At 34.8% G+C, this 26,627-nt stretch overlaps 1 protein-coding gene across 1 annotated transcript in view; it reads left to right on the top strand.

Moving 5' to 3' along the window:
* Positions 1 to 26,627, top strand: part of CCDC178 (coiled-coil domain containing 178) — a gene marked incomplete at its 3' end in the record, with an annotated part of 338,625 nt that overhangs the window by 72,233 nt on the left and 239,765 nt on the right. Inside the window, exons 9-12 of the mRNA XM_010849787.1 lie at positions 3,613 to 3,766; positions 14,367 to 14,462; positions 14,612 to 14,748; positions 23,373 to 23,556. Coding sequence (XP_010848089.1) covers positions 3,613 to 3,766; positions 14,367 to 14,462; positions 14,612 to 14,748; positions 23,373 to 23,556 — 571 coding nt within the window. The remainder of the gene's footprint in view (positions 1 to 3,612; positions 3,767 to 14,366; positions 14,463 to 14,611; positions 14,749 to 23,372; positions 23,557 to 26,627) is intronic.

Consider the following 26,627-nt stretch of genomic DNA (forward strand, 5'->3'; position numbering starts at 1 on the left):
TCCTGGTGCAGGACTCCCAGGCTGAGGAGGTTGATGGGGGGCTCAGACCTGTTATTCTTTTAGGAGAATCTCTGAAATGTAATTATGCTCCAGTTTGTGGGACAGCCTCCCAGGAGTATGATAACTGACTCTATCACTAGACTGCTCCTTCTACTCATCTCAGTGTGATTCCTTCTTTATGTCTCTAGTTGTAGAAGAAACTTTTTGGTAGGTCGGTCTTTTGCACTGATGGTCGTTCTGTAGATAACTGTGATTTCGGTATGCTCACAAGAGGAGGTAACTCAGGGTCTTTCTACTCCATCATCTTGTCCTCTCTCAAAACATATTATATAATGAATGCAACCATTTTCATAACTCACCTGATTTGTTATATTTGCACTGTCATTCAGTTACATGTGTTTTCCAATTTTCCGCTGATCTAGGAAAGCCTTGTGCTGTGCTAAGTTGCTTCAGTCATGTCCAACTCTGTGCGACCCTATGGACTGCAGCCCACCAGGCTTCTGTGTCCATGGGATTCTGAAGGCAAGAGTACTGGTGTGGGTTGCCATGCCCTTCTCCAGGGGATCTTCCCCTCCTAGAGATGTTTTCTGATTTGCCACCAATATAGTAAAGCCTCAGCTGAGACAACTGGGGAGATTTGACTCTACCCTGTTTCTCCAGTCTGTTAGAAATATTCTCAGGATAATGGGAGAGGAGTAAGAGCAAGCAAGCACACTCAGACATGAACTTTGTAAGTCTCCGATTGCATCCTTTTTTGGTAACATTCAAATCACTACAGCAAGTCAAATGACTAAGGTCAAAGTCAGTTAGACAAACCTACAAAGTTATATGGCCAGGAAGTGGAGGCAGGAACTTCATTTGAGACTGTAATGCTCTCAATTTTCTATACTCTTTTTCTTAATTTACATATCTTGAAGCTGTTAATTATGTTTCTGTATCTCTCTCTTATTTTAATCATTTATCTATTTCTGTCTCTGTACATATACACTATACGTATAGTCAACATTTCATTAATCTGTTTGGCACAAACAGATGTTAGTGCATATTAATTACAAATGAAACATTCTACATCTTGTAACATTTTCTAAAATTTTTGCTTCTCAGTTTTGGATATAAAAATTAGCTGGTGATGTTTATAGATAATATTTAAATAGGACCCAAAGGCATATTTTTATTAATTCCTTTACTTAATATTATTTATTGCACCATATAACTTACTTGTTAATTTTCTTCTCATTTAATCATATTTTCTAAAAATTCTGTTATAAGCATTAGTGAGTCGTAAATGATTTACTAAGTAAAATGTTAAAGATATGTTTAATTTCCCTTCACTATTTTTTTAGTTTGTTGAGAATGAGTAGACGTATAGAAACACAATTATATGTGCTATCAAATGCATAGATTTATGATTTTTATCTACATGTGTATGTATATTCATTTATGTCACCATGCCTCAGGTTAAGATATAAAAAGTTTCCAGCATATAGAATTTTTTTTTAAATTTTCCTTCTCAGTTCATACTTTTCCCTGAAAGAGGTAAGTACCATTCTGACTTCTATCACCATGGTTAGTTTGGTCTGTTCTTGAATTCTGTATAAATGAAAAAAAGCATATATTCTTTTGTGTCTTGATTGCTCTACTTTATAGTAATTCTTTAAAGGTAAAATGATTCTTCCCATTTTATTCTTCTAAATTTATTTCTGATTTAGCAAATATGAGAATAATGAAATCTGAAGTATCAGTGGGGGCAACTTTTGCACTGAAAAATTCTTGAAAGGCTGAGAAGTCGATCACATTAGTTTTTAAGTAATAGAGATAACTAAGATAATATACTTAGTTCCTGCATTTCACGGGGCAGGGTGACTGCTCATTTCTTGCTCAGTCAAAATCTATAGTTTATTATCTGCATTGGGAAATGGATAATATTGAGAGAAGAAAAATTAACTTCAAATGAAGCAAATTGAACCACACATGTATGTTTTAAATGCTGAGACTCCTAACCACTCATTATTGATCTGGAAGATCAATAGAATTCTGATAGGAAACTTGTACTCTCCAGGTTTGAAAGGGTAAAGAAGAATCTTCTTGCTCATTTGTTTGTTGCTTTAATTTTGATTTCTGTTGTAAGATTATATCTTTCAGTTTAATTTGACTCTACTCCTAAAATTAGAGTTAGTGCATGAGAGGCTGGGCCAATTCAATAAGCACACCATATATTTATTGGTCACTAGCATTTATTCTCTTGTGAATTCTTGTTTATCTTATCTGCTCGTTTGTCTATTGGGTAATTTTTCCATTCCATTTTGCATTATAGAATTTTATCAAATGCAAATGATTTACTCTTTAATCTCTTATATGGGTTTCAGGTAAATCTACCACTCTATTATTTTGCTTATGGTTTCTTAAAAAAGTTAGGCTTACCTGTATAACTTGCTAATATTTTCTGCAAATGATATTTTTGTCATTTTCTCACCATATTTTTTCATGCATTTCATATTTTCTCATGCATTATTTTTTCATGCATTCACCGTATTAATTTCATGCACTATAAGACCATACTTTAAAGTGACTTTTATACTTGGAACTTGTTTTCTTCCTACCAGATAAGATAAAGGATTATGTAGTTTTACAGATCAACACTGGTCTTTTTTGTGAAACGTCGCCTAGGAACAAAAATCTCCTCAGCAATTACTTTTCCTTAAGTAAGCCCCTTGTTTTCCTGAACTGCAGTTTACTCCTTTTTGCTACTGTGACTGTCAGGGAGACAAGACAGTAAACAGAGGTTTATATATTTTTTTAATTTTTTAAAGATTTTTTTAATGTGTACCATTTTCCCCCATACTTATTTATTTTGAATTGAAGGAAAATTGCTTCATAATACTGTGTTGGCCTCTGTCACACATCAGCATGAGTCAACCACAGGTATCCATGTGTCCCTCCCTCTTTACCTCCCTCCCACCTCCCACCCCTTCCCACCACTCTTGATACGGACTATTTTAAAAGTTTTACTGAATTTGATACAATATTGTTCCTGTTTTATGGTTTTGTTCTTTGGCTGTGAGGCATGTAGGATATTAGCTCCCTGACCAGGGATCAAACCCGCACCCTATTGCACTGGAAGAAGAAGTCTTAACCACTGGACTGTCTAGGAAGTCCCAGAGCTTTAATAATGTATGGTCTGTCCACTTTTACAGCTTCTTTTCTTCTCTTCTTTTTTTCTGCTTTTTAATTTTTATTTTATTTTTTTAGCTTTACAATTTTTCTGCTTTTTTAAAATTGCCTTTCTATCCCTGTACTATCCAGGCTCTGAATCAAAGGTGCTTCCTAGGTCTCTCACTTGAAATCAAATCAACTGGTAGCTTATTTTAAAAATTTACAAATCATTCACTTTTTTTTCAGGTTTTTACATCAGAAACATTAAATTTTTTTTCCTCCCTATTTACTCCTTCATATCTAAGTAGTACTTTTCAGGAGCTCTTTTGGGTTGAAAAGCCTTTAGGAATAGATAAATTCCATTGATCTATATTGTTAAGTCAGGAGCAAATTCAAATATAATTTAAAATATAGTTTCCCCTTCAATGTGGATAAAGTCAACTGTGTTTTTTCTCTTAGGAAAGAGATAGATAAACTTAGCAATCTGTTCAATTTCTACTGTACATCAATACAAGATATTAATATTAATATTGAGGAGAATGAAGAGGCAGTGACCGAAGTATTGAGAGAAACAAAGTCATCAAAAAATGAATTAACTGCTTTAGAAAAAACTGTAAGTTTTCATAATTAACATTTAAAAAAATACTGACATTAGCTTTGTACTATGGCTACTTGAACTTATAATTTAGAGTATTTATTTATATATTAATACTGAACCACCTATGTCACTAAGGGGCTTCCTTATTGTTTTTTGTGTATCTCTCTTTCTATTCTCTTTTTGTTTCCTCTAATTAACATCTTTATCTCAATACTTAATGTTTATATTAATAAACTTGTATAATGAGTTTTGATTATCTATTATGATGAATCCCCTAATCTTATATTTCCTTTTGAGTTTTAGGTTATTTTTTTTTATTAGAGTTATAATTGGAATCACATTCACTTATGGATTATATGATGGGGATATGAAATCTGTATGATGGGATCCTTAAACATAAACATGATCTATCTCTCCATTTATTTGGGTAGTTTTACTAAACTGGACCTTAACCAATTTCTTGGAACTTTGTCAAAGGCAAACTCTGTCTGTGATCATTCTTAGACAAATTAAACCTTCTGTCTCCACTAAATATTAAGTTGATTTTTAATGTAAATACTTTTTTAAAATACAGGTAGTACAGGCAGTATGTATTATTTATATTTCCTTAAGACTGATTTGTTTAATACTATATAGGTAACTTGCATAAATTTTTGGTTTTGGAAAAATGTTTTCTCTGATAGTAGAGTGCAATTCTAAATAGGTTTATTTTGTAAATTGTGATAGTTGTGTTATTTAACTGTTTTATATCTCTGATTTATTTTTTGACTAATGTATCAATTGTTGTGAAAGCTATATTAAAATATATCTCAGTATGATAGTGTATTTCTTTATTATTTCTTAATTATTTTGCCTTATATAATTTGAAACCATATATTTAGATGAAACTCACTTTAGAATGTTTAGAGTTGATTTTTTTCTTAAGATGTATTTTATTTACATGTTTTCGGGCTACTAATTGCTAGAATTTTTGGAACACATATTGCATTTACTGGATGTGAAGCATAATCAATATCATTAGATTCTTAATGAAGAGTTTAAGGGCCATATGATCTTTTCCTGACATATATTCTATTTTTCATGTTATGTCCATATTATTTAATAATTGGAAGGAATGATGCTAAAGCTGAAACTCCAGTACTTTGGCCACCTCATGCGAAGAGTTGACTCATTGGAAAAGACTCTGATGCTGGGAGGGACTGGGGGCAGGAGGAGAAGGGGACAACAGAGGATGAGATGGCTGGATGGCATCACAGACTTGATGGATGTGAGTCTGAGTGAACTCTGGGAGTTGGTGATGGACAGGGAGGCCTGGCGTGCTGTGATTCATGGGGTCACAAAGAGTTGGACACAACTGAACGACTGAACTGAACTGAACTGAACTGATGTTAGGATAATTTCTCATTAATTTAAACAATAAATGTTTGATAATATTCCAAGTTTAACACACAGCTCTTTCTGTTTATCAGACATCTCTGATTTGGCACTGTTTTGTTTCTTGTTATTAAGTATATCTTCTATAAGCTTCTTTAGTGAGTCAGAGTTGAAATTCTCAGAATTTTCTTTCTCTGAAAAGTTCGTATTTTGTTCTTATTTATGCAGTGTACGGAATATGCACCTGAATTAAGATTGGAGTGATTTACACCACTGCATAGGCAATGTAGAATAATCCAGAAATAAGCAAGTCTGAAAACACTGAAACACACTGGACTGAAGTGTCAGAAGGGATGAGATGGGATAAGGGAGTTGGAAGAAACTGATCTAAAATAGGTAGATTTAGATCCACTCTGTGAACTCGTGGGCTGCAGCACACTAGGCTTCCCTGTCCTTCACTATCTCCCAAGTTTGCTCAAACTCACATCCATTGAGTTGGTGATGCCATCAACCAACCTCATTCTCTGTTGCCCCGTTTTCATCCTGCCCTCAATCTTTCCCAGTATCAGGGTCTTTTCCAGTGAGTCAGCTCTTCCCATTAGGTGGCCAAAGTATTGGAGATTCAGCATCAATCCTTCCATGGAATTTTCCAGGGAATTCCCAATATTCCAGGGAATATTCAGGATTGATTTCCTTTAGGATTGACTGGGGAGAAGGCAATGGCAACCCATTCCAGTACTCTTGCCTGGCAAATCCCATGGAAGGAGGAGCCTCATAGGCTGCAGTCCATGGGGTCGCTAGGAGTCAGACATGACTGAGCGACTTCACTTTGACTTTTAACTTTCATGCACTGGAGAAGGAAATGGCAACCCACTCCAGTGTTCTTGCCTGGAGAATCCCAGGGATGGGGGAGCCTGGTGGGCTGCCGTCTCTGGGGTCGCACAGAGTTGGACACGACTGAAGCGACTTAGCAGCAGCAGCAGCAGCAGCAGGATTGACTGGTTTGATCTCCTTGCTGTCCAAGGGGCTCTCAAGAGTCTTCTCCAGTACCCTAGTTTGAACGCATCAATTATTCAGTGCTCAGCCTTCTTTATGGTCCAACTCTCATATCCATGCATGATTACTCCAAAAATCATGGCTTTGACTATATGGATCTTTGTTGACAAAGTGATATCATGGGATTTTTAATACACTGTCTTGGTTTGTCATAGTTTTTCTTCCGAGGAGCAAGCATCTTTTAATTTCATGACTGCAGTTACTGTCCACAGTGATTTTGGAGCCAAGAAAATGAAATCTGTCACTGTTTCTACTTTTTACCCATCTATTTGCCAAGGGGCTCTCAAGAGTCTTCTCCAACACCACAGTTCAAAAGCATCAATTCTTCACTGCTCAGCTTTCTTTATAGTTCAGCTCTCACATCCATACATGACTGCTGGAAAAACCATAGCCTTGACTAGACAGAGCTTTGTTGACAAAGTAATGTCTCTGCTTTTTAATATATTGTCTAGGTTGGTTGTAGCTTTTCTTTCAAGGAGCAAGCATCTTTTATTTTCATGGCTGCAGTCACCATCTGCAGTGATTTTGGAGCCCAAGAGAATAAAGTCTGTCACTGTTTCCATTGTTTCCCCATCTACTTGCCACGAAGTGATGGGACCGGATGCCATGATCTTAGTTTTTTGAATGCTGAGTTTTAAGCCAAATTTTTCAGTCTCCTTTTCACCTTCATCAAGAGGCTCTTTAGTTTCTCTTCACTTTCTGCCACTAGGGTGGCAACATCTGCATATCTGAGGTTATCGATGTTTCTTCTGGCAATCTTGATTCCTAACTGAGATTCATCCAGCCCTGCATTTCACATGATGTACTCTGCATATAAGTTAAGTCAGCAGAGTGATAATATACAGCCTTGACATATTCCTTCCTGATTTTGAACCAGTTCGCTGTTCATATCCAGTTCTAACTTTACTTCTTGACCTGCATACAGATTTCTAAGGAGGCAGGTGAAGTGTCAATGTTTAACTCTTCTCATCCTTTCAATCCTACTGCTGTCTGACTGAATCCTCTCATTTTAAACTTCAATATGAAAGGAGACAAATTCTTGGAAATTGAGGGAAAATCACTTTAACTTGTGAGTCTAGATAACAATTGACGAGGTGGAATGTAGTAGAGTGCAGACATTGAAATAAAGTATAGTGTTGTCAAATAGTTATGAGCTCAGTTTTCTAATTGGAGAAGGCAATGGCACCCGACTCCAGTACTCTTGCCTGGAAAATCCCAGGGATGGAGGAGCCTGGTAGGCTGCCATCTACGGGGTCGCACAGAGTCGGACACGACTGAAGCGCCTTAGCAGCAGCAGCAGCAGTCTTCTAATCATGTTGAAATTTATCATTTATAAAAATGTCACTGTTAATAAAATATTGTCAAAGGGGAAATTTATTCACTAAACCTAAAATAACCTTTTTTTTTTTGATCATTTCTAAAAATGGCATGTCTGGTCCTTCATAACATAACATTATTTTGATGAGATATTATGAATGTATTTACAAGGTTAGTAATGTTTTTCAATTATAGAAATCATCTGTGAACTATCATATTTTATAGAGATGATGAGAGCATGATGAAGTTTAGATATATTTTTTCTGTGTTTGGCTCATTATAAAAAACCTTTGAGCTGTATTTTCAAAGTGGGCATATTAAACACTCAGTTAAAAGCAATGTTGTGCATCATTTCCAGGCATTGTTTTTTGGTATGCAATCGGTACTTTTAGTTCTGGAGGAAAAGAAAAGATTTTTGCTGCCTAATTGCACATACAACCTAACTGATCTTTTAAAATTTCAGGGCATATCATGCTTTCAATTTAGAATCTTTGCTTCATTAATGTACACTTTTCTGTATTTGTATTGTCACTGTATCTAGGAAAACAAATTTTTTCCTTCTCATTTCTACAAACAATAGCTCCTATAAAGTAGAAAACATTTAAAAATTGGTTAAGTACTTTTAAAAAGTTGTCAAGATCAAATTCGTCTTAAATGTAAAAATAAAGCTGCTTTTCTGTGATTTTTCCCAATGTTTTCTTTGAAGTCTAATTCTTCCATAGCTCAGGAATTTTTTTTAACATCATTATCTGCAATTCTTTGTTTCTTATAGTATTAAAGAAACAGCCACCTACAGTTCATTTTATCCAGTCACTTGATAAAGTAATATAAAAATAACTTTCAAAGACACAGAAATTCTTTGTGATTTTCATATTTTATTGAACAATTATAGGTGTACAAAAATTTAATCTCTAATATACTTTACAGATAAAGGTTGTAAATAAGTGAATTACTTTTGTATATATGTGATATTTTTATATTTTTGGATATTGTCTTTTTAGTAGAAATTTAATATTTATTGATAAATTATTGATCTAGGGTACTATAAGTATAAATCCAAATATCAAAAAATACCTATTACCATATACCTTTTGATTAACATTTTATCTCAAAATCTTTCAAATTAAATAATTTTGTATTAAAAACAAGCCAGCAATTGCTATCGATGCTATTAATTTACTAAATAGGAAACCAGTCTAAAAAAGCTAAGTGGGATTTCCGTGATGGTGCAGGGGTGCGGACCCTGCTTCCACTCCGGGGACACGGGTTCTATCTCTAGAAAGTGAACTAAAATTCCTCATTTCATGTGGTAGGGCCAAAACATAAAAAGTAAAAAATGATTTTTAAAAAAGAGCTTTAAGAAGAAAAGCTGAGTGATTTTTCTCCAACAAAGTTGTGTTACAGTGAAACTGCAATACAATTTTTATTATTGTTTTATTCTATAGTTTTTATGAATTATATGGGTAAAATGTGATAATGTGTAAAATCACAGATTGCTAGTTTTTTAGCCATAAGATTTTAATCTCTTTTTATTTTCTTGTGTGGCATATGTGTAAAATATTAAGTAACAACATCTATGAATTTGGCTTTATTTCAATTTTTATTTTAGAGGAATGGTTCATGTTATCTAAATATTGATTTCAAACATATGCTTGCTATCATTTTAAAGATTTTAAAAGTATTCTTAGGTTATGAAATCTATCAGGAATAGATGATTACTTACACAGAATACTTTGTAAGCATCTGTGAAGATGATTTTAAATGGTTTCTCATTTGACCTATTGAAACAATGTATTATATTAAAATTAAACCATTTTAAAATTCCTGGGGTGAACTCTGCTTGGTTATGGTTTATTGTTCTTTTAATTTACTGCTGAGTTTGATTTGTAATTATTTTATTTAGGATTTTATATCCATATTCATAAATCAGTCTGTATTTCAGTGTTCTTAATTTGTGCTGTATTTGACAGATTTTCTTATCAGGATTATACTGGCTTTATAAATGAATTGTGAAGCTTTTCTTCCTTTCTTATTACCTGGAGAATTAATATAGATTTAAGTAAACTTTTTCTTAAAACTTTAATAGGACATCTTGGTGAAAAATGATCATTGTTTTTATTTTTTTCAATTGTTTGAATTATTGCTTTATTTTTATGGACAGTTGTTTTACTTTGTCATGATTAGTTTTTATTAGGATATATATTTCTCCTTGATATCTCTATAATTTTTGATGGACCTAGAAATAATCAAAGTGGATTAAAATTTTCAAATCTAATATAACATTATATAAAATGTTCTTTTATACTCATCTCTTATTTTTAATTATATGTGTATTTTTCACTTTCTAAATGAAATTGTTCAAATTTTTAAAAATTGAATTAAAAAGTAGAGATGACTCTTGGATTAGCAATTCTACAGTCTTCCAGCTTCTGAAATAGTAATGTATGTTTCTGTAGTTATAATTTTCTTTTTATTTCTTTAGGTTTATTCTCTTTATTTTTACTTTCCACCTCCCTATTTTGAATGCTTCATGTTTTATTTTTGAATCTTACCCTAAGCTACATTGCATTTCTTGTACTTTGCAAGAAAAGCCCTTGAAAGGATTTTCTGTGTTCATTGTTTCTATTTCTCTCCTTACATTCCCACTTTAGATGATTCCCAGTCAGGCTTTCACCATTACACTACACTGTAATTGCTGCTAATGGATCCTATTTCCTTCTTTACGATCCTCATAAAATCTGGTGGAATTCATTACACAAACTATTATCTTAAATTATTTTATACACTTTTTAAATGGCACGAATACTTAATGTTTATCCCTTAAAGTTTAGAATACACTCATGTGAGGAGCAGAAATTACTGATCTGTGATCTCACTATTTAAATGTAGTCACTGTTAACATTTTGTTTTATATAGACAGACCTTATGATATATTTTGAAAGGATATTATCATATGCATAGAATAATTGATGACATTTCTCCTTATATAAAAACTTACTGCAAAATCATATTTTAAAATACAACTTTAATGATTGAGAGTTTCTTAGACTCTTATTATTGCACATTTAAGACATTTTCAGTTTTTAGGTATTGTAAACAAAGCTGTGATAAATGTCTCTAAAACTTTTAAATATTAATATAAGTCCTTATTTTAACAAAAATATTTTAATGGAAAAATAATAAAAGTTGAATTGTGCTAGTGTTAATTCAAGTAAAAGCTATATGCCTTATATTCTGATAAGGCTTACATGATTTACCTGCATTTTAATATTTTTTTTCCAGAATTCTGAAAACTTTTCACTTTGCCCTTTTTACAGCTCACTTTTTAATGAAAATATTTCCATTAATTGAATTAATTGTTCTTATCTTCAGTTAATGTACATGTAGCACTTGTCTCTAGAAACTTCTTTCTCTTGGCTTTTGGAACACAGACTATTCTTCTTTCTTCTTATTTTTCTGGAAGCTTGTTCTCAGTTTCCTTCACCTATGTCTCTTTATCTCCCCAAACTCCAAACATCTGAGATTCCAGGGGCTTAGTCTTTTATTATAAGCTTTGTATATCTAACTGCCAACTCAATCTCCCTTTAGATGTTTAGTGGGTATCTCAGGCTTTACTTTTTGAAAATTAAACTTGATGTCCAGTTTCTTCATAACCTGCAATTCGAGTTTATTGCTGTTCAGTCCTTGCAGTTTTTCCGACCAAGTCCCTCAAAATACATGTTAAAATTATATATTCATTTATGTGGAGAATTACTTGTCCAAAGATGCATATATTCAGTTTTCATAGATCATTGCAATTTTTTTCCAAAGTAGTTATACATTTTCTACTCAGACCACCATGTGTGAGAATTCCAGCCTCAGATTAGCATCATCATCTAATATTATCATTTATTTATCTTTAACTATAAGACTTTTGTTGAATTTATCCTGTTGTGGTTTCAAATTTGCATTTCTCTAATGACTCATGAGGTTGAGAATTTTTAAAGCAATTCACGTAGAATGTTGTTTTAGTCTATCATAGTATTGGACTCATATTTCTCCTCCACATTATGGTTGTGACCTTCACTTTACACCTTTTAGATACTCAATTATCTTATCTGAAAAACTAGATGTGTGTTAATTTAATATGTTAATACTCTACAGGAGAGATTAGGGATTAAGGTGTTGATTAAAGGGAAAGTACTTCGTTCAGTTGTCAAAATTATTCACTGAATTAGTTCAGACCACCAAATACACATGCCTGCTCTCAGATTTGTAAATGGATGATCAACCATTTTTCTCTAATATGGGATTTTCTAAAATCTCCACTCTCCTCTTGAATTAAATTAGAACTTCATGTCTTCCTGGGTGAAAAATTCATGGCTTAGGATAAAATTTTCTGGGAAGACGTTTTGTACTGGGAGAGCTCTGTATCAAAAAAATAGAGACATCCTTGCAAATGGAGTCACACAAAAAACTAACAGATAGGTGAGATAATGACAATTTTGTGGGAATGAGGATTTGAAAGCATTCCAGATCAGTGGAATGCTCTGGTGGCTCCCTTTGGTGGCTTCCCAACTGATGGATTTCTCCCTAATAGATTAATATGATATTCAAGATTAATATGAGCCTATTATTATATAATAGACTCAGACTCATTGGTAAAGAATCCCACCTGCCAAGCATGAAATGCAGAAGACCGGAATTCGATCCCTGAGTCAGGAAGACCCCCTGGAGACGGAAATGGTAACCCACTCCAGTATTCTTGTCTGGAAAATTCTGTGAACAGAGGAGCCTGGTGGGTACAGTCCATGGGGTTGGAATGAGTCGAAAGAAACTAAGCACGCAAGGCTACTATGAACCTGGAGGGAAGGATTAGGACAAGTTCAAACGCACAAAGCTCACACCTCTCACTCAGATTAAACTGTTATCTTAATAGGTGCTCCCCATTTGCTGCAAGCCTTCTTTCAATTTTCAAAGTTCTGAAAAAGCTAATTTTGGCTTTTTTTGAGCCAGATTTCTCATTACCTTTATGGAGAAGAGCTTTCAGATGTTTTTAATCCACCACGTCCACCGATATCCTTCATGAGGACTAACTATATCTCAGATTTTTCTCAGTCTAAACTTCTCCTTCAGTGTTGTTTATGTTGCCTTTTGCCACACAACTTTTGTAAAATATGCCATTGGATACATCACAAATCTTGGTTTGTTTGGAGAGGTAACATTCTCTTTCAGTCCAAGATTATGCAAATAGAATCATATTGTTTAATTTGTACTGTTTTTGTGTTTGTATTTAGGTTTCCTCAATCTTAAATTTATGTTTGTTATGAAGTCAGTTGAATGTGAAATAGAAATATCACTTTTTTTTTTCTTTTAAACAGAAGTTCTATATTATTCTAACCCATTAATTAAATAACTTCTTTCTCACTGAATTCAAATACTTTAAAAAATGAATTCAGATTGTGAGGCTCTAGTTTTTCCTTCTTTCTTTATTGCAATGCCAAAAATAAATACTCCTTTAATATAGTGGTATTATAAGATGTTTTAATATCTGGTAGCAAGTTTCAAATATTCTTATTTTTCAGATACCTCTTGTCTAGCTTCACATACATTTCTTCCATATGAATTTCATTTCATAAAGTTTCAAAGGAAATACTCCTTTTTATTTTGTCTATATTAATTTTGGGATAACTGACAGTATATTAAACATTTCTATGAAATGTTTTTTCTTGACATGACGTAGTGACTAAACAATAACTGCTACTGCCGCTGCTAAGTCACTTCAGTCGTGTCCGACTCTGTGCGACCCCATAGACGGCAGCCCACCAGGCTCCCCCGTCCCTGGGATTCTCCAGGCAAGAACACTGGAGTGGGTTGCCATTTCCTTCTCCAATGCATGAAAGTTAAAAGTGAAAGTGAAGATGCTCAGTCATGTCTGACTCTTTAGCGACCCCATGGACTGCAGCCTACCAGGCTCTTCCATCCATGGGATTTTCCAGGCAAGAGTACTGGAGTGGGGTGCCATTGCCGTCTCCGAAACAATAACAACAAGCTTCTAAATAAGAATTTTTGTTTGCTGTATTATAGGTCCTCCCTTTTGTGTTGAATTTATTTCCAAATATTATGTTTTTGAGAAAAGTTTTTAAATATTGTTGTAATGCTTTTAACAGATTAATACCTTTGTAGGTAAACACTATTAATTCTCTTATGCTATCTCCCCCAAATTTATTTATTGTGATCTTAAATAGAATATTTTACCTTCCTAGGTATTCAATTATACCATCTAAAATTGAAGGCATATATTCATATTCAGTATTATACTAGTAACATTTGGTTTCTTTATCCACTTGGATTTAGCTAAATTTCACAAAACATGATTAATAACAGTGGTGATGAAAGATAATGTGGCCTCATTTTTGAGTTCAGTGGGCGTGGGTTCAGCATTTTATGATTTATTTTGATATTACATGTTGGTTCTTTATATTTGGGTATGTTTTCCTTTTGCTAGGTGAAAAATTATGGAAACTAGTGAGTTTGTCAATGGCTTTTTTGTGGCATTTTGGCCATCTTCATGTTATTTTCTTCTTTAATTTGTTGATAGGAGTATTGGCAATTTAAATTTTCTAATTTTTATCAATTCTTAAAAGTAAAATACGTTCTATCTTATCAAGATTAATTATTCATTTTAATACTGTTAGACTTGCTAAATTGTATTTGGAATCTTGCATCAGTTTTCATAATGAAAACAGCCTGCATTGTTATTTTATAATATTTAAATTAATATTTAAGTTACTGTAGTTGCATAATTTGAAAGATAATTTATTTCTTACTTTACAAAGAATGGAAAGCACCACAACTTATTTTGTGTATGTATGTATTTTTTCTTTAGCTAGATGATTTGAAAAGGCTTTATGATCAACTACACTGGAAGAGAAAAATTTATGAAAGTGAATATTTGGAAGTACTTAATAATTTTTATGCCACAGTAAGTTGATGTTTCCATATTTCCCACGAGAGCTTCATTCTGTTTTCCCAACTATTATCTTACACAACTAAAAGTAATTTCATTATTACACATTTTTTTTCTTTTTAAGTTATGTAAACATGTATAAATGATTCTGTTTTTTTTTTAAGAAATCAACATGGGATACTGAACTTTCTAATATTGCAAAGGATTTTTCTGATATTTCAATAGCATGTTCTCAATTGGTGGAAGAAAATAAAAGACTCAGTACTGATATTGACACTGTACTAGGTTATATCAATGACAGGTAATACTGCCAATATGCTTTTCATTCTTATGTAACATATCTAATATGTTAAATATGATAAATGACTTCATCTTGTGTTCCTTCGTTTGTGGATGGTGTAATGGTGTTTGTGTTTATGATTAACTCACATTTTATTTCTATCCCAAACGTTGCTCTTTAATCATTCTGAATCCCTTTAGAAAAATTAACATAGTGAAAAAATGATCTTATGAGAAGTTTTACACTCATTCATATCACTTCCTTTTAACATGTTCTCTTATACTCAAAAAATACTTTAAAATATGTCTAATCAATCTCATGATCTCCTTCAGTCAATACTCAATTCTTCCCTGAAACTGATAAACTAGATTTCTTGGCTCATAAACCTATGAATTTTCTTGATTCCTCTTTTTATTTCAACCCTCATAGTCAACATGTTAACAGGAAATGTTCCACATACTAAATAAATTTTTAATCTGTCTGGTTCATTCTACACCAGAAGAACTTTGGTACAAACTGAACTTATGGTGTTTTCCAAAACTGGTTTTGTGTAGCATCGGTGGTATAGTGGTGAGCATATCTCCCTTTCAACACTGATTTTCCTGCAGTAACTATGTTCCCTTTTTAATGCATTATCTATATTATGGTTAGTGCATTCTTTTTTTCTTCTAATTTTTAAACTAAATCTGATCCATTTCCCTCCATACTTACACTGATTTTAGCAGGGTGAGGGGACAAAGGTCCCACCTTAATGTATCCCACAAGGTCCCTCAGTAGGCAGGTAGGCCTGGTTCTGCAACACAAGGTTCATCCTTATTCAGTTCAGTTCAATTCAGTCGCTCAGTCATGTCCGACTCTTTGCGACCCCATGAATTGTATCCTTATTACTTGGTTCAAATATAGTGTCCTTACTTCAGCTTCTCCTCCTTGTTACTTTTTTTTCTCCAGCCTCTAAGGTGTTTTCATGCTAATTTCTTTTCAATAAATGTTATTCCTTTAACTTCTACTTAGTAAATTGCTGTCTATCCTGAAGATTACAGCTGAGGAGTCAGTTCTGGGAAGCCTTCATTGATTGTCCGGTTAAATCCAGTTCCTCTAGTATGTGTGTAGATGGCACATTTTCTCTTCTGCTTCGTATCACTTGTCAAATTTGCAGGGTTTTTGTATGTAAATATTTGACTGATGTCCATCTTCCTTAACAAATGGTAAGACATAAGCCATGGCCATATTTTCTTCATCACTGAATCTTCATCATCAAGCATAGTTCCTGACCCATGCTATGCTGCTGCTGCTGCTGCTAAGTCACTTCGGTCGTGTCCAACTCTGTGCAACCCCATAGATGGCAGCCCACCAGGCTCCCCTGTCCCTGGGATTCTCTAGGCAAGAACACTGGAGTGGGTTGCCATTTCCTTCTCTAATACATGAAAGGAAAAGTGAAAGGGAAGTCGTTCAGCTGTGTCCGACTCTTAGCAACCCCATGGACTGCAGCCCACCAGGCTCCTCCATCCATGGGATTCTCCAGGTGAGAATACTGGAGTGGGGTACCAGTGCCTTCTCCCCATGCTATGCTATCCATTATTAATTATTGAAAGGAGGGGAAGCAGAAAGAATAGAGAGAGGTGATGATGATACTGGGCAATTGTATATGACGTTTGATACGATTTCTTTGTGCTTATTTTATCTTTGGATGATAGAACGAAACCGTTTGTAAAATTCATCTGTATGTTAAACATACTATTTTAAAGAAAGCAAAAAAAACATTGTTTTTTAAAGGATAACCTAAAATTGTAGCTGTATACTTTATTAAGAAAGAGAACCAGAGGAGAAGAAAAGTCTGAAAAGTTGGTAAGCTAATGACAAGACAGCTCTGGAGGAAAGGAAAAGAGTGTGAGTTAACTTCGTTAGATTATCCAGCAGTAATGAGCATCCGCCAAGACTTAGTGGTTCGTGCATGCTACATCGTTTGTCATGTCTGACTCTGTGTGACCCTATGGGCTGTATGCTGCCAGGCTCCTCTGCCCATGGGATTTTCCAAGGAGGAATACTGGAGTGGGTTGCCATGACCTTCTCCAGGGGATCTTCCTGACTCAGGGATCAAACCCACGTCTCTGTCTCCTGCATTGGCAGGTGTGTTCTTTACCACTAGCGCCACCTGCGAAGCCCAGTGGTATACAAGTATAAAGGTCTATTTCTCATTCATACTGAAGCCGAGCTGTGTCTGCTGTGTGTGCTTCATGTTATCTCTGCTTCTTAGATCCAGGTGAAGGATCAGATCCTTCTAGGGCATGTTGCTTTGGTAGCACAAGTACATTAGTGAGATCACTCAGTGGCTCTACAGTTTCCATAAAAGACGAAAAATTTTACTTCTGTTCATACTCCATTGACCAAAACAAGTCATATAGCCAAGTCCAATGTTAACCAGGCAGGAAGTCTAATCTTAAAAAGATAGATAATGAACTATTGGGAACACTAGTACAGGAAGTGGGAATGTAACCATGGTTATAGAGAAGAATTTCCATAGTATACATTATGCTTGTTCATGTAATACCTTAAGATGTCACTTACTACTTTCTTTTCTCAAATTTGTATCTGAAACTTAAAATTAAATCAGTGATTTTAGCAGCAGATTGAGAAGAAGCAATGTTGAAGAGAGAAGTGGTGAAAGGTTTGCAGAATGAAAGAGAAATTGAAAGATGTGCAGATAAGATCATAGCTGCCATGTGTCTAAGTAATGTTCGAAAAGAAGAGAAAACAAAGGACCGAGGCAAAATGTGATCACATAAATCAGCAGTTCATATGTCACAGAAGTTCTTAGGATAATCTTGTTTTTGCAAGTCTCTTACTGAGATAGATAGATGCAAAAATACTCATTTCCAAATTTCATTTGCTGTACTTCCAAGTCTTCTAAATCATTTTATGATTCTTTGTTTTTTTGCAGATGTTTAAAGCTTATCTTTCGCTTCTTAAACATGACATGAATAGTGATTTTACAATCTATGTCTGATAATGTAAATATGTGTAATTTTGTTATTTGCTTCTGTATCTTATTCTTCTAGCTGATGCTTTTGCTGTCTCTTACCCCTGTGTTCTTGGCTATCTTTAATGTGAGTTGTCCATTTTCTTTTGGAAACTATATGTGGGAAATCTTTGAGTCTTAGGGAAAAGTTGTTAATCACTTGCATCTTTGTATTTTTGAGAGTGGTTCTGCTTTTCAGTTTGTTTCCTTGGATATGCCCAAGACTTTTTTTTTTTTAATTTCCCAAACTATGATATTCAAAGCTCCATTTTATCAAATTTCCAGGGCATTCAGAGCAAAAGCATCTTGTATGATCTTTTTAGCAGCTTGATTGTAATGCATATTTAGTGTAGAGAAGAAAATGTAAAATGTACAAAAACAGACTGAAAACCTAAAATCATGTCAATAGAAGTAATCACTATTAATATATTGCTATTTCTTTCTTGATGAAACTGTGTGTTCTGATTTTATTCCCATCATGGTATAGTTGAATTCTTGTCATATTTTTATACAGATTTCAAATACATCATTTAAATATCTAAATATCTATACAAAAGTCATATTATATGGGTGAACCTTAATTTTTGTGAGAATTACTCTAATATTAAGATTTTATTTTTATGATTTATTTGAAATATATATGATTTTTTGTTTAGAAATATTTCTTAGCATCATTGCTATTTACAAATGTTAAATAGATTTATAGGAAAAGATTGGCTGTAATACTTTGAAGTTCCTAACACCTCTCTAAAACTGCTTTCCAGACTCTACCACTTATTGAAGCTGAGCAGTACATGAACTTGTTCTACTATGCACCTATGCTAACATGAAGATATTAATTAAATAATTAAGTATATGATCTATTGTTCCTATATAGTCCATTTATTAAATGGAAATATTAAAAGATAGATGCAATTTTCAAGAAATTTTGTTCAGTACTCTGTGTATAACAAATATCTGCAAGACCTTTCGGTGATGATGATGGTATATGATTACTTACCTTGGAGTAGCAGTGCATGATTTAATAATTTTGTCTTTCACATAAGCCAGCATCCATTTACCATGGCCCCCTTGTATCTGGGACTTTTGATGTGAGCACAAAATTTTACTTGATTGCTTACTCACATGACAGGCCTCAGCCACCCACGTCAAGGAAATAAACTTGTTTAAGATGACTTGAAGTTGATTCATTTGGATTTAGTTTGCTGAAGTTAACTGTGTGGTATGAATTTCTATACAGCCATTTTCTTACATTTAAGCTCTGTAAAATATTCTAAATACCTACTTCTAATGCTCTACCATACCTCAAGCAAGAAAATGCCACTGTAACTGCAGTGAGCCAAAGATGGGATTGATCACTGAGGGAAATGAGCAAAAGGCTATTGAACACTATAAAGACAGACTGATATATTTTATGAAATATGTTTATCAAGAGTTAACAGGATGGTAATTTATTTGCAGAGATAGCAGTTAGAATATGATTGAAATTGTTGAACAGCCTAGAATACTTAGAATGAGCCCTAGAATACTTAGGGTACTGTGTTTTTCATACTTGTGTAGCTATATCTTATCAGCCTATTAATCTGAGTTACTTCTTAGGAGTAGAGATATAGAATATGATTTTTTAAGCATTTAGCAGCAAACTTTTGAATGAAAATGCTTAAGCTATTTTGGTTTTACTTTATTTTTTAAGTTTTCAGATAAAAAGAGAAAATGGTATATGCCCTATTCAAACTTAACTACTCAGAGATGCATTAGCCTACTTTAGACTTTTTAAAAAGGGATTGAAATCTTGCAAATAAGTAGCGCTTCCTGTTTCTGTTCTCTCCCTGTTCAGAAGCAATCAAAATCTGAATTTGGTCTCTATTAAAGTATGTATTAGAACTCGGATTCTCAGTTCTTAGACCTCCAGATTCCTAACCATCTTGTCTTCTACCTCACACGAACCATCTTGTCATTTCCAACATTGGAGTTACCTGCTGATCTTGATTTTAAGAATCCACTCCCTGACAACCAGAACCTGTCTCTTCAGCTTACTTCCTCTCGTACTACGTCGCTGCAGCAATTACATGACTCTTTATGATGATTAGTCTCTCATCCCTAGTGTATTTGTATATCCCCTTCTTGTCTTCCTTCCTTTTATATACAACCTACTTGTAATCAAAATAAGCATTCATTTAAAATAACTTCCAAAACTTTGTTTCTATGACCTGAAAGTATATCTTTGGACTAAACCAGGATCCTAACAGTTGATTGTGGCTAAGAAAACACAACTGTGCTAACTGTCATCATGGGTGGATACTGGTTTGGTGGACCCTAAAAGGTTATACAGGAGAAGGAAATGACAACCCACTCCAGTACTCTTGCCTGGAAAATCCAACGTATGGAGGAGCCTAGTAGGCTACAGTCCATGGGGTTGCAAAGAGTTGGACACGACTGAGCGACTTCACTATCACTTTCAAAGGTTATAGAAGGTGAAGCCTCTTTATGAAAGAAGGAGCATAAAATTATAATACAGAGGGCCCGTAGCTATTTTAATGTCGCTTGACAGAAGATAAATTATATTAGAAAAGGAAAAATAGAGAAAACAGTCTTATAGGCTGTTGTGGTTATAATATCTCATTTTTGCAAACTTAACAAAAACATATGACCATGTAAAAATACCATTAGGGGCACTCAAAGGACTTTTTAAGGGCTAGGGGTCAGTTAGAGGCCCTCATATTTAAGCTTCATTAACATTGGAATACATTTGCCCTTGAGTATAACTTAAATTCTATGACTATAAGTCTCAAGCGATATTTAACACACCAAGAAATTTCTAGACACTTCAGTTTTTCTGACAACTGTTTCATATCTTCTCATTCACCTCAATCCTAATATGCACATTACCTCATTTTAAGCTAATAATCTCCCATTGTAATTCATAAAGAACATACATGCAATTAAATGGGAATTACCTTTTCTCTTACCAACCTATTTGCATCTGTCTTCACACATTCTGATATAATAATGGAAGACTCTTCTGTATAGGCGGAAAAAGCAATGGCACCCCACTGCAGTACTCTTGCCTGGAAAATCCCATGGACGGAGGAGCCTGGTAGGCTGCAGTCCATGAGGTCGCTAAGAGTCGGACCCGACTGAGTGACTTCACTTTCACTTTTTACTTTCATGCATTGGAGAAGGAAATGGCAACCCAGTGTTCTTGCCTGGAGAATCCCAGGGATGGGGGAGCCTGGTGGGCTGCCGTCTATGGGGTCGCACAGAGTCGGACACGACTGAAGTGACTTAGCAGCAGCAGCAGCAGCTTCTGTACAGGAGTGCTCACTACCAATGTACTTGCCACATGGACACTATTCTCGCTTAATACACTCAGGCTTGACACAATTTTTTCCTCTTTTCCATGAATTATTGTTATTTTTCTCTATTTTAATACTTTATTAACATTGTATAATATTGCTCAGCTTATAAAAAGCAAACACAAGATAAAGCAGAGCACTGCATCCCCAAAATGCCCTTCCATTCTTTGTGAGAAAAATCTTATTCAAATAGACACTCCTGTTTCCATAAACTCACACCTCAGTTTCTATTCAATCCATATTCATTCAAACAAGGATTTTCTCAAGGTATCATATTCTAGATCTGAAGTGATTTTTTCTCATTAGTTTGAAAGTATTATTCATTTTATTCTTTCATTTAATCTTTAAACTATTGTACATATGTAAGGTGTATATCATGATGATTTGAATGTACATAAGTGAAAGTAAAGTTGCTCAGTCGTATCTGACTCTTTGCGACCCCATGGACTGTAGCCTACCGGGTTCCATTGTCCATGGGATTTTCCAGACAAGAGTACTGAAGTGGGTTGCCATTTCCTTGAATGTACATAGTGAAATGATTATCCCAATCAAGCTAACTAAGACATTATCTCATGCAGTTACCTTCTGTGTGTATGCGTGTGGTGTGAAAGTGAAGGTCACTCAGTGTGTCCGACTCTTTGCAACCCCATGGACTATATAGTCTCTGAATTCTCCAGGCCAGAATACTGGCTATTGAGATATACAGTCTTAGCAAATTTCCTGTATTTAATACAGTATTATTTTTACTATTATTAATTATAATCATCATGTTTTACATTAAATCTGAGCTTACCTGTATTTCATTTAGTTTTGCTTGATAAGACATCTGATGATATTTGGATATCATTTCTTTGTAGATAATCTGTTTTTTTCTGTCTGGGAAGTTTAGAATTTTCTCTTCCTATTTTCAGAGTTCTGAAATTTCACAGTCGCACACACATCTACAGGGGTGTGTGTTTCTGGGTGTCTAATATATCCAGTTTAGTATTACGTGGGACTTTTCAATTTAATGACCCATCCTGGTTTTCAGTACTGGAAATTTTTCACATAAAATTTTGTTACATACACCTCCTATCATTTTATTTAAAATTTTTTCAGTGTTATTGACGTGCAAATGACAAAATTGTATACATTAAAAGCATGAAATGTGACTATTTGACATACATATACCTTGTGAAATAATTACCAGACCTCAGTGACCTCACAGAGTTACTTTTTTGGTTTCTTTTGTAGTGGCTGTCCTTAAGGCCCTAACTGGTGCTTTGCTTTCCAGTTCCATTTCTATTCTACAAAAATGGTTACCTCATTTGTGAGTGTAACTATATATACTTTCTGTATTTTCTTATATTGTATGCCTCAGTGACTTGTATTTGGAACAAAGACAGTACCCAGTGTGGGCAGTAACTGCCATAGAACCTAGTGGACAACCAGTCTGTGGACAACTAGTATGGACAGCTAATATGGACATCTAGTGTGCCATCGGAGAAGGCAATGGCACCCCACTCCAGTACTCTTGCCTGGAAAATCCCATGGATGGAGGAGCCTGGTAGGCTGCAATCCATGGGGTCTAGAAGAGTCAGACACGACTGAGCAATTTCACTTTCACTTTTCACTTTCATGCATTGGAGAAGGAAATGGCAACCCACTCCAGTGTTCTTGCCTGGTGGGCTGCCGTCTGTGGGGTCGCACAGAGTCGGACACGACTGAAGTGACTTAGCAGCAGCAGCAGTGTGCCACAGAATCTTGTACTTCTCTGTGTCTTTGAGAATCTTACAGTGATATTAGTGTCTTACCTTCCTTTTTTCCCTACCAACTCTTTTCCCTTAGCTATTGGTTTTCTTTTTGAGAGTTTTAGTTGTTTTCTTTTGTTGAGTTTTGTTGTTTCTCTTTTTCATGGGCTGAATTTTTCTTGAATTTTGTTATTCTTGGTAGCAATGTTATGTAGGATTAGAAAGGATGGGTGGCTATAGAAGGAAATCAGTGCTCTGAAATTTGAGCATCTTGGTTTGCCAAGCCTTTCTTATTAATATGCTTTTTCTCCTAATATTGAGCACAGCTTAACAATTAGAAGTAGCCTTCAGGAGAAGCAGGAAAAGAAATGGAATTTTGGGATGTATTTTTTCTCTTAGTTTAGATTAAGTATATGGTCATTTTGTATTTTTGGCAACATAAAATACGATTTTGTTCCCTTTTATCATTATTAAATATATTTGCCTCAATATATCCTCTTTTGGAATATATCAATATTTATGCTTTATTTTTTTTTTTTACAGTATAAGGAAAAAATCAGAGCTTGAGTCCGAAATCCAATCTCTGTTGAAAATGAGGTCAAGAAATGAAGAGTTTCTTAAACAACTATACAACGAAGCTTATAACATCGGTGCTATTTATCACCTAACCAGATTTAAAACAGAGGAATTAGAACAGAAAGTAGCAGAAGTGAGAAGAAAATTCAAGGTTTGTGTCTCTGTGTTCTTCTTAGTTATAAAAAGGGTAATGAGCCTGAACTTTATTGATTCAATATTGATAGATTTTTCATTTAAACTGTATTAGTTTTTTTCAGAAAAGTCACTCCTATAAATCAGAAGAAAAATCAACTTTTCTTTAGAGGTCAGCCTTAATAGAAGAGAAATGGGGCTCAATGTAGCTAATCAACACTTGTGCCTACTCTTTTCTATCACCAACCTTAAACTAGCTGGATCACCAGAAGAGAGTGCTGCTTGGTTCAGTCTCCTCCTACATATCTAACATGTAAAATAGTTTCTGTCTCTGGCAGGAAGAAGGGATGATGGGAAGAGTACCTACATTAGACCTGCAAGTTATTAGCTTCCAGAGTACCAAGCAATTAGTTGACCACAGCACTGTGAAAACAACTGCTTATAGACCTCAAATTCACTCCTAAGTGAGAGAGATGACAAATAGCCACTCCCTGCCACTTGAAATAGAGACTAGCAAAGTCAACTTCATTTTACCACACCTGAAGGACCACTTTAACAGGCTACTTTTGTCCACCACACGTCACATCCGAACCTCTCCCATCTTTGACATATTTTTGGTGGGGGGTGGGTGGCTGTCCTGCGTCTTTGTTGCTGAGAGCAGACTTTCTCTAGTCGTGGTGAGCAGGGGCTGCTCTCAGTTGCAGTGCTTGGGCTTCTCCTTGAGGAAACTTCTCTTGTTGCAGAGCATGGGCTCTAGGGAGCATGGGCTCCAGGGAGCACGGGCTGTAGTAGTTGTGGTGTATGTGGGCTAAGCTGCCCTGCATCACGTGGGATCTTAGTTTCCAGACCAGGAGTTGAACCTGTATCCCCTGCATTGGCAGGAAAATTCTTAAACACTGAACCACCAGGGAAGTCCTACAGCATTCTTTTTTTAATTAAAGATTTTGGTTATACAAGTATCTGTAACATGTAGAATCTACATTTCTGTCCAGGCCCTGTAGTAGAACTATTTTCAGTGAAGACTTTGTCTTGTGCTATCTAACCTTAGGACATGTAGATTGCCTTCCCATAAGTGGTTCTGTATTGAAAGATCAGGATTTTCTTCCCACACTGAGACCAGCTGTCCGGCTGACTTGGTGTGCTATGGCCTGTGTCTCGTCCCATGGGTTATTTATTGAATGGGATTCTAGTATCTTATTTATTCCAAAATTAGTAAATAAAAACTATATATAGCAAAAATTAATCTCAAAATTATTTTAGAAATGTGGCAGTGATTATGCTCTTTATAATTTAATTTTTCATTAATATGTGTGTATCTATGGCCATCGATTAATTTTTTCATTGAAACTGTCAGTGAAAATGCCATGCACTGATTTGGCCATTTAACAATGTTTTATTTTTTTCAGTTGACAGGAAACCCTTAATATTCATGTATTTGTCCCATAGCTGTCACAACCTACTTTAATTCTTCACATGTATTGCTTCACTAATCTGAGGCACTCACTTATTAAGAAGGTTGTTGTATTGAACTGTTTATTTTTTTCTAAATTTTCCTGATGCCATAAACTACAATTTGTAGGTTAAGTGCAAATTTGATTTGACTCCACTGTACTTGCTTTGCCAAGGCAAAGTGTCTCTCTGGCTATATCAAGCAGAATTGAAGGAGTTGTTCATCAGATTCTTTATCACCCTGTGGTAGCTGAGAGATAACTAGACAGAAGTAACAGAATGAAATTACTCCATTCAGTAAATACTCCCTATTGTTAAACATGTCTGCTAATCTCTGAATTGAATATATATAGGACACTAAATTTCTGTGATGTATTTATGTGGTCAGAATGATGGTAACTTAAAAGCAAATTTATAGCTAGTTCTTAGATAATTTGTATTTGTAGTAATTTATTTTTTATAATTTCTCCCTTTGTAATGAACCACTGTATTTCATTGACTAATTAAGGAAAGTCTATATAATCTTCTGAGTCAGGGCATCATGTTTTCCTTGCAGAAAATTTTGTATATTGTTGATCCTGGCCTGAAATTAGTCCTTAGTACATGTCTTCCAGAAATTAATTACAACCAAACCACCTCTGAGCTAGATTTGAAAAATAACCTTCTAGTGTCTTAGAAGTAGACTTTCTGAATTTTATTTTTCAAATGCATCATAAAATGCCCCAGTAAGTTTTAGGCAACTTAGACTAGAAGCAACTCTGAACAATCAAAATATCTAGCAGTTTCTGGAATTTTCCAGCTGTTGTAAATGATTTGCCACAGTATTTCCATACATTCAATCCTAATAACTGGTCTATTCAGAAAAGACGTGATTAGCCAAGTCCTAGTACTCTCACCTGGAAAATTTCATGGATGGAGGAGCCTGGTAGGCTGCAGTCCATGGGGTCGTGAAGAGTCGGACACGACTGAGCGACTTCCCTTTCACTTTTCACTTTCATGCATTGGAGAAGGAAATGGCAACCCACTCCAGTGTTCTTGCCTGGAGAATCCCAGGGACAGGGAAATCTGGTGGGCTTCCATCTACGGGGTCGCACAGAGTCGGACACGACTGAAGCGACTTGGCAACAGCAAGATAAAATTAGCTAATAGTAATGGCAGATGAATCAATAAAAGGGAGAAGTGTGTTCAATTATGGTGTGACCAGAAAACCATCCAGTGTTATCTGGAGAATGTGATATTGTAAAAAATAAATCTTGAAAGCTCTCATCAGATGTTAAGAACTTCTTAACACTTCAGTAGAAGATTTCTTTGCAAGCTGCAGGAATTTGCAGGGCTTTTTGCTCAGACATATTGCAAGTTTGGTAGAAAAGTAAAATATGAAGCCACTCTGATTCCAGAATAAACTTATAGTGTTAGAACTAAGTGGAAACTTAGTAGAAAAGAAGGATGGCAGTAGAAAGCGTGACAGAGTTTTCTGCAAGCTTATTATATGCGGGTCTCTTTATACAAGTTAATTTAACGTTCATAATTCTGTGTGGTTGTTTTTAATATGCTCACTTTGGAGTTATTAATACACTTATTTTAGAGTGATTTGCCAAACTAGCATGGCTTTTAGGTAGCTGTGATGACTTTGGGGACAAG

This window comes from Bison bison, unplaced genomic scaffold (genome assembly GCF_000754665.1).
Source record: "Bison bison bison isolate TAMUID 2011002044 unplaced genomic scaffold, Bison_UMD1.0 scf7180017864286, whole genome shotgun sequence".
Classification (NCBI taxonomy): Eukaryota; Metazoa; Chordata; class Mammalia; order Artiodactyla; family Bovidae; genus Bison; species Bison bison.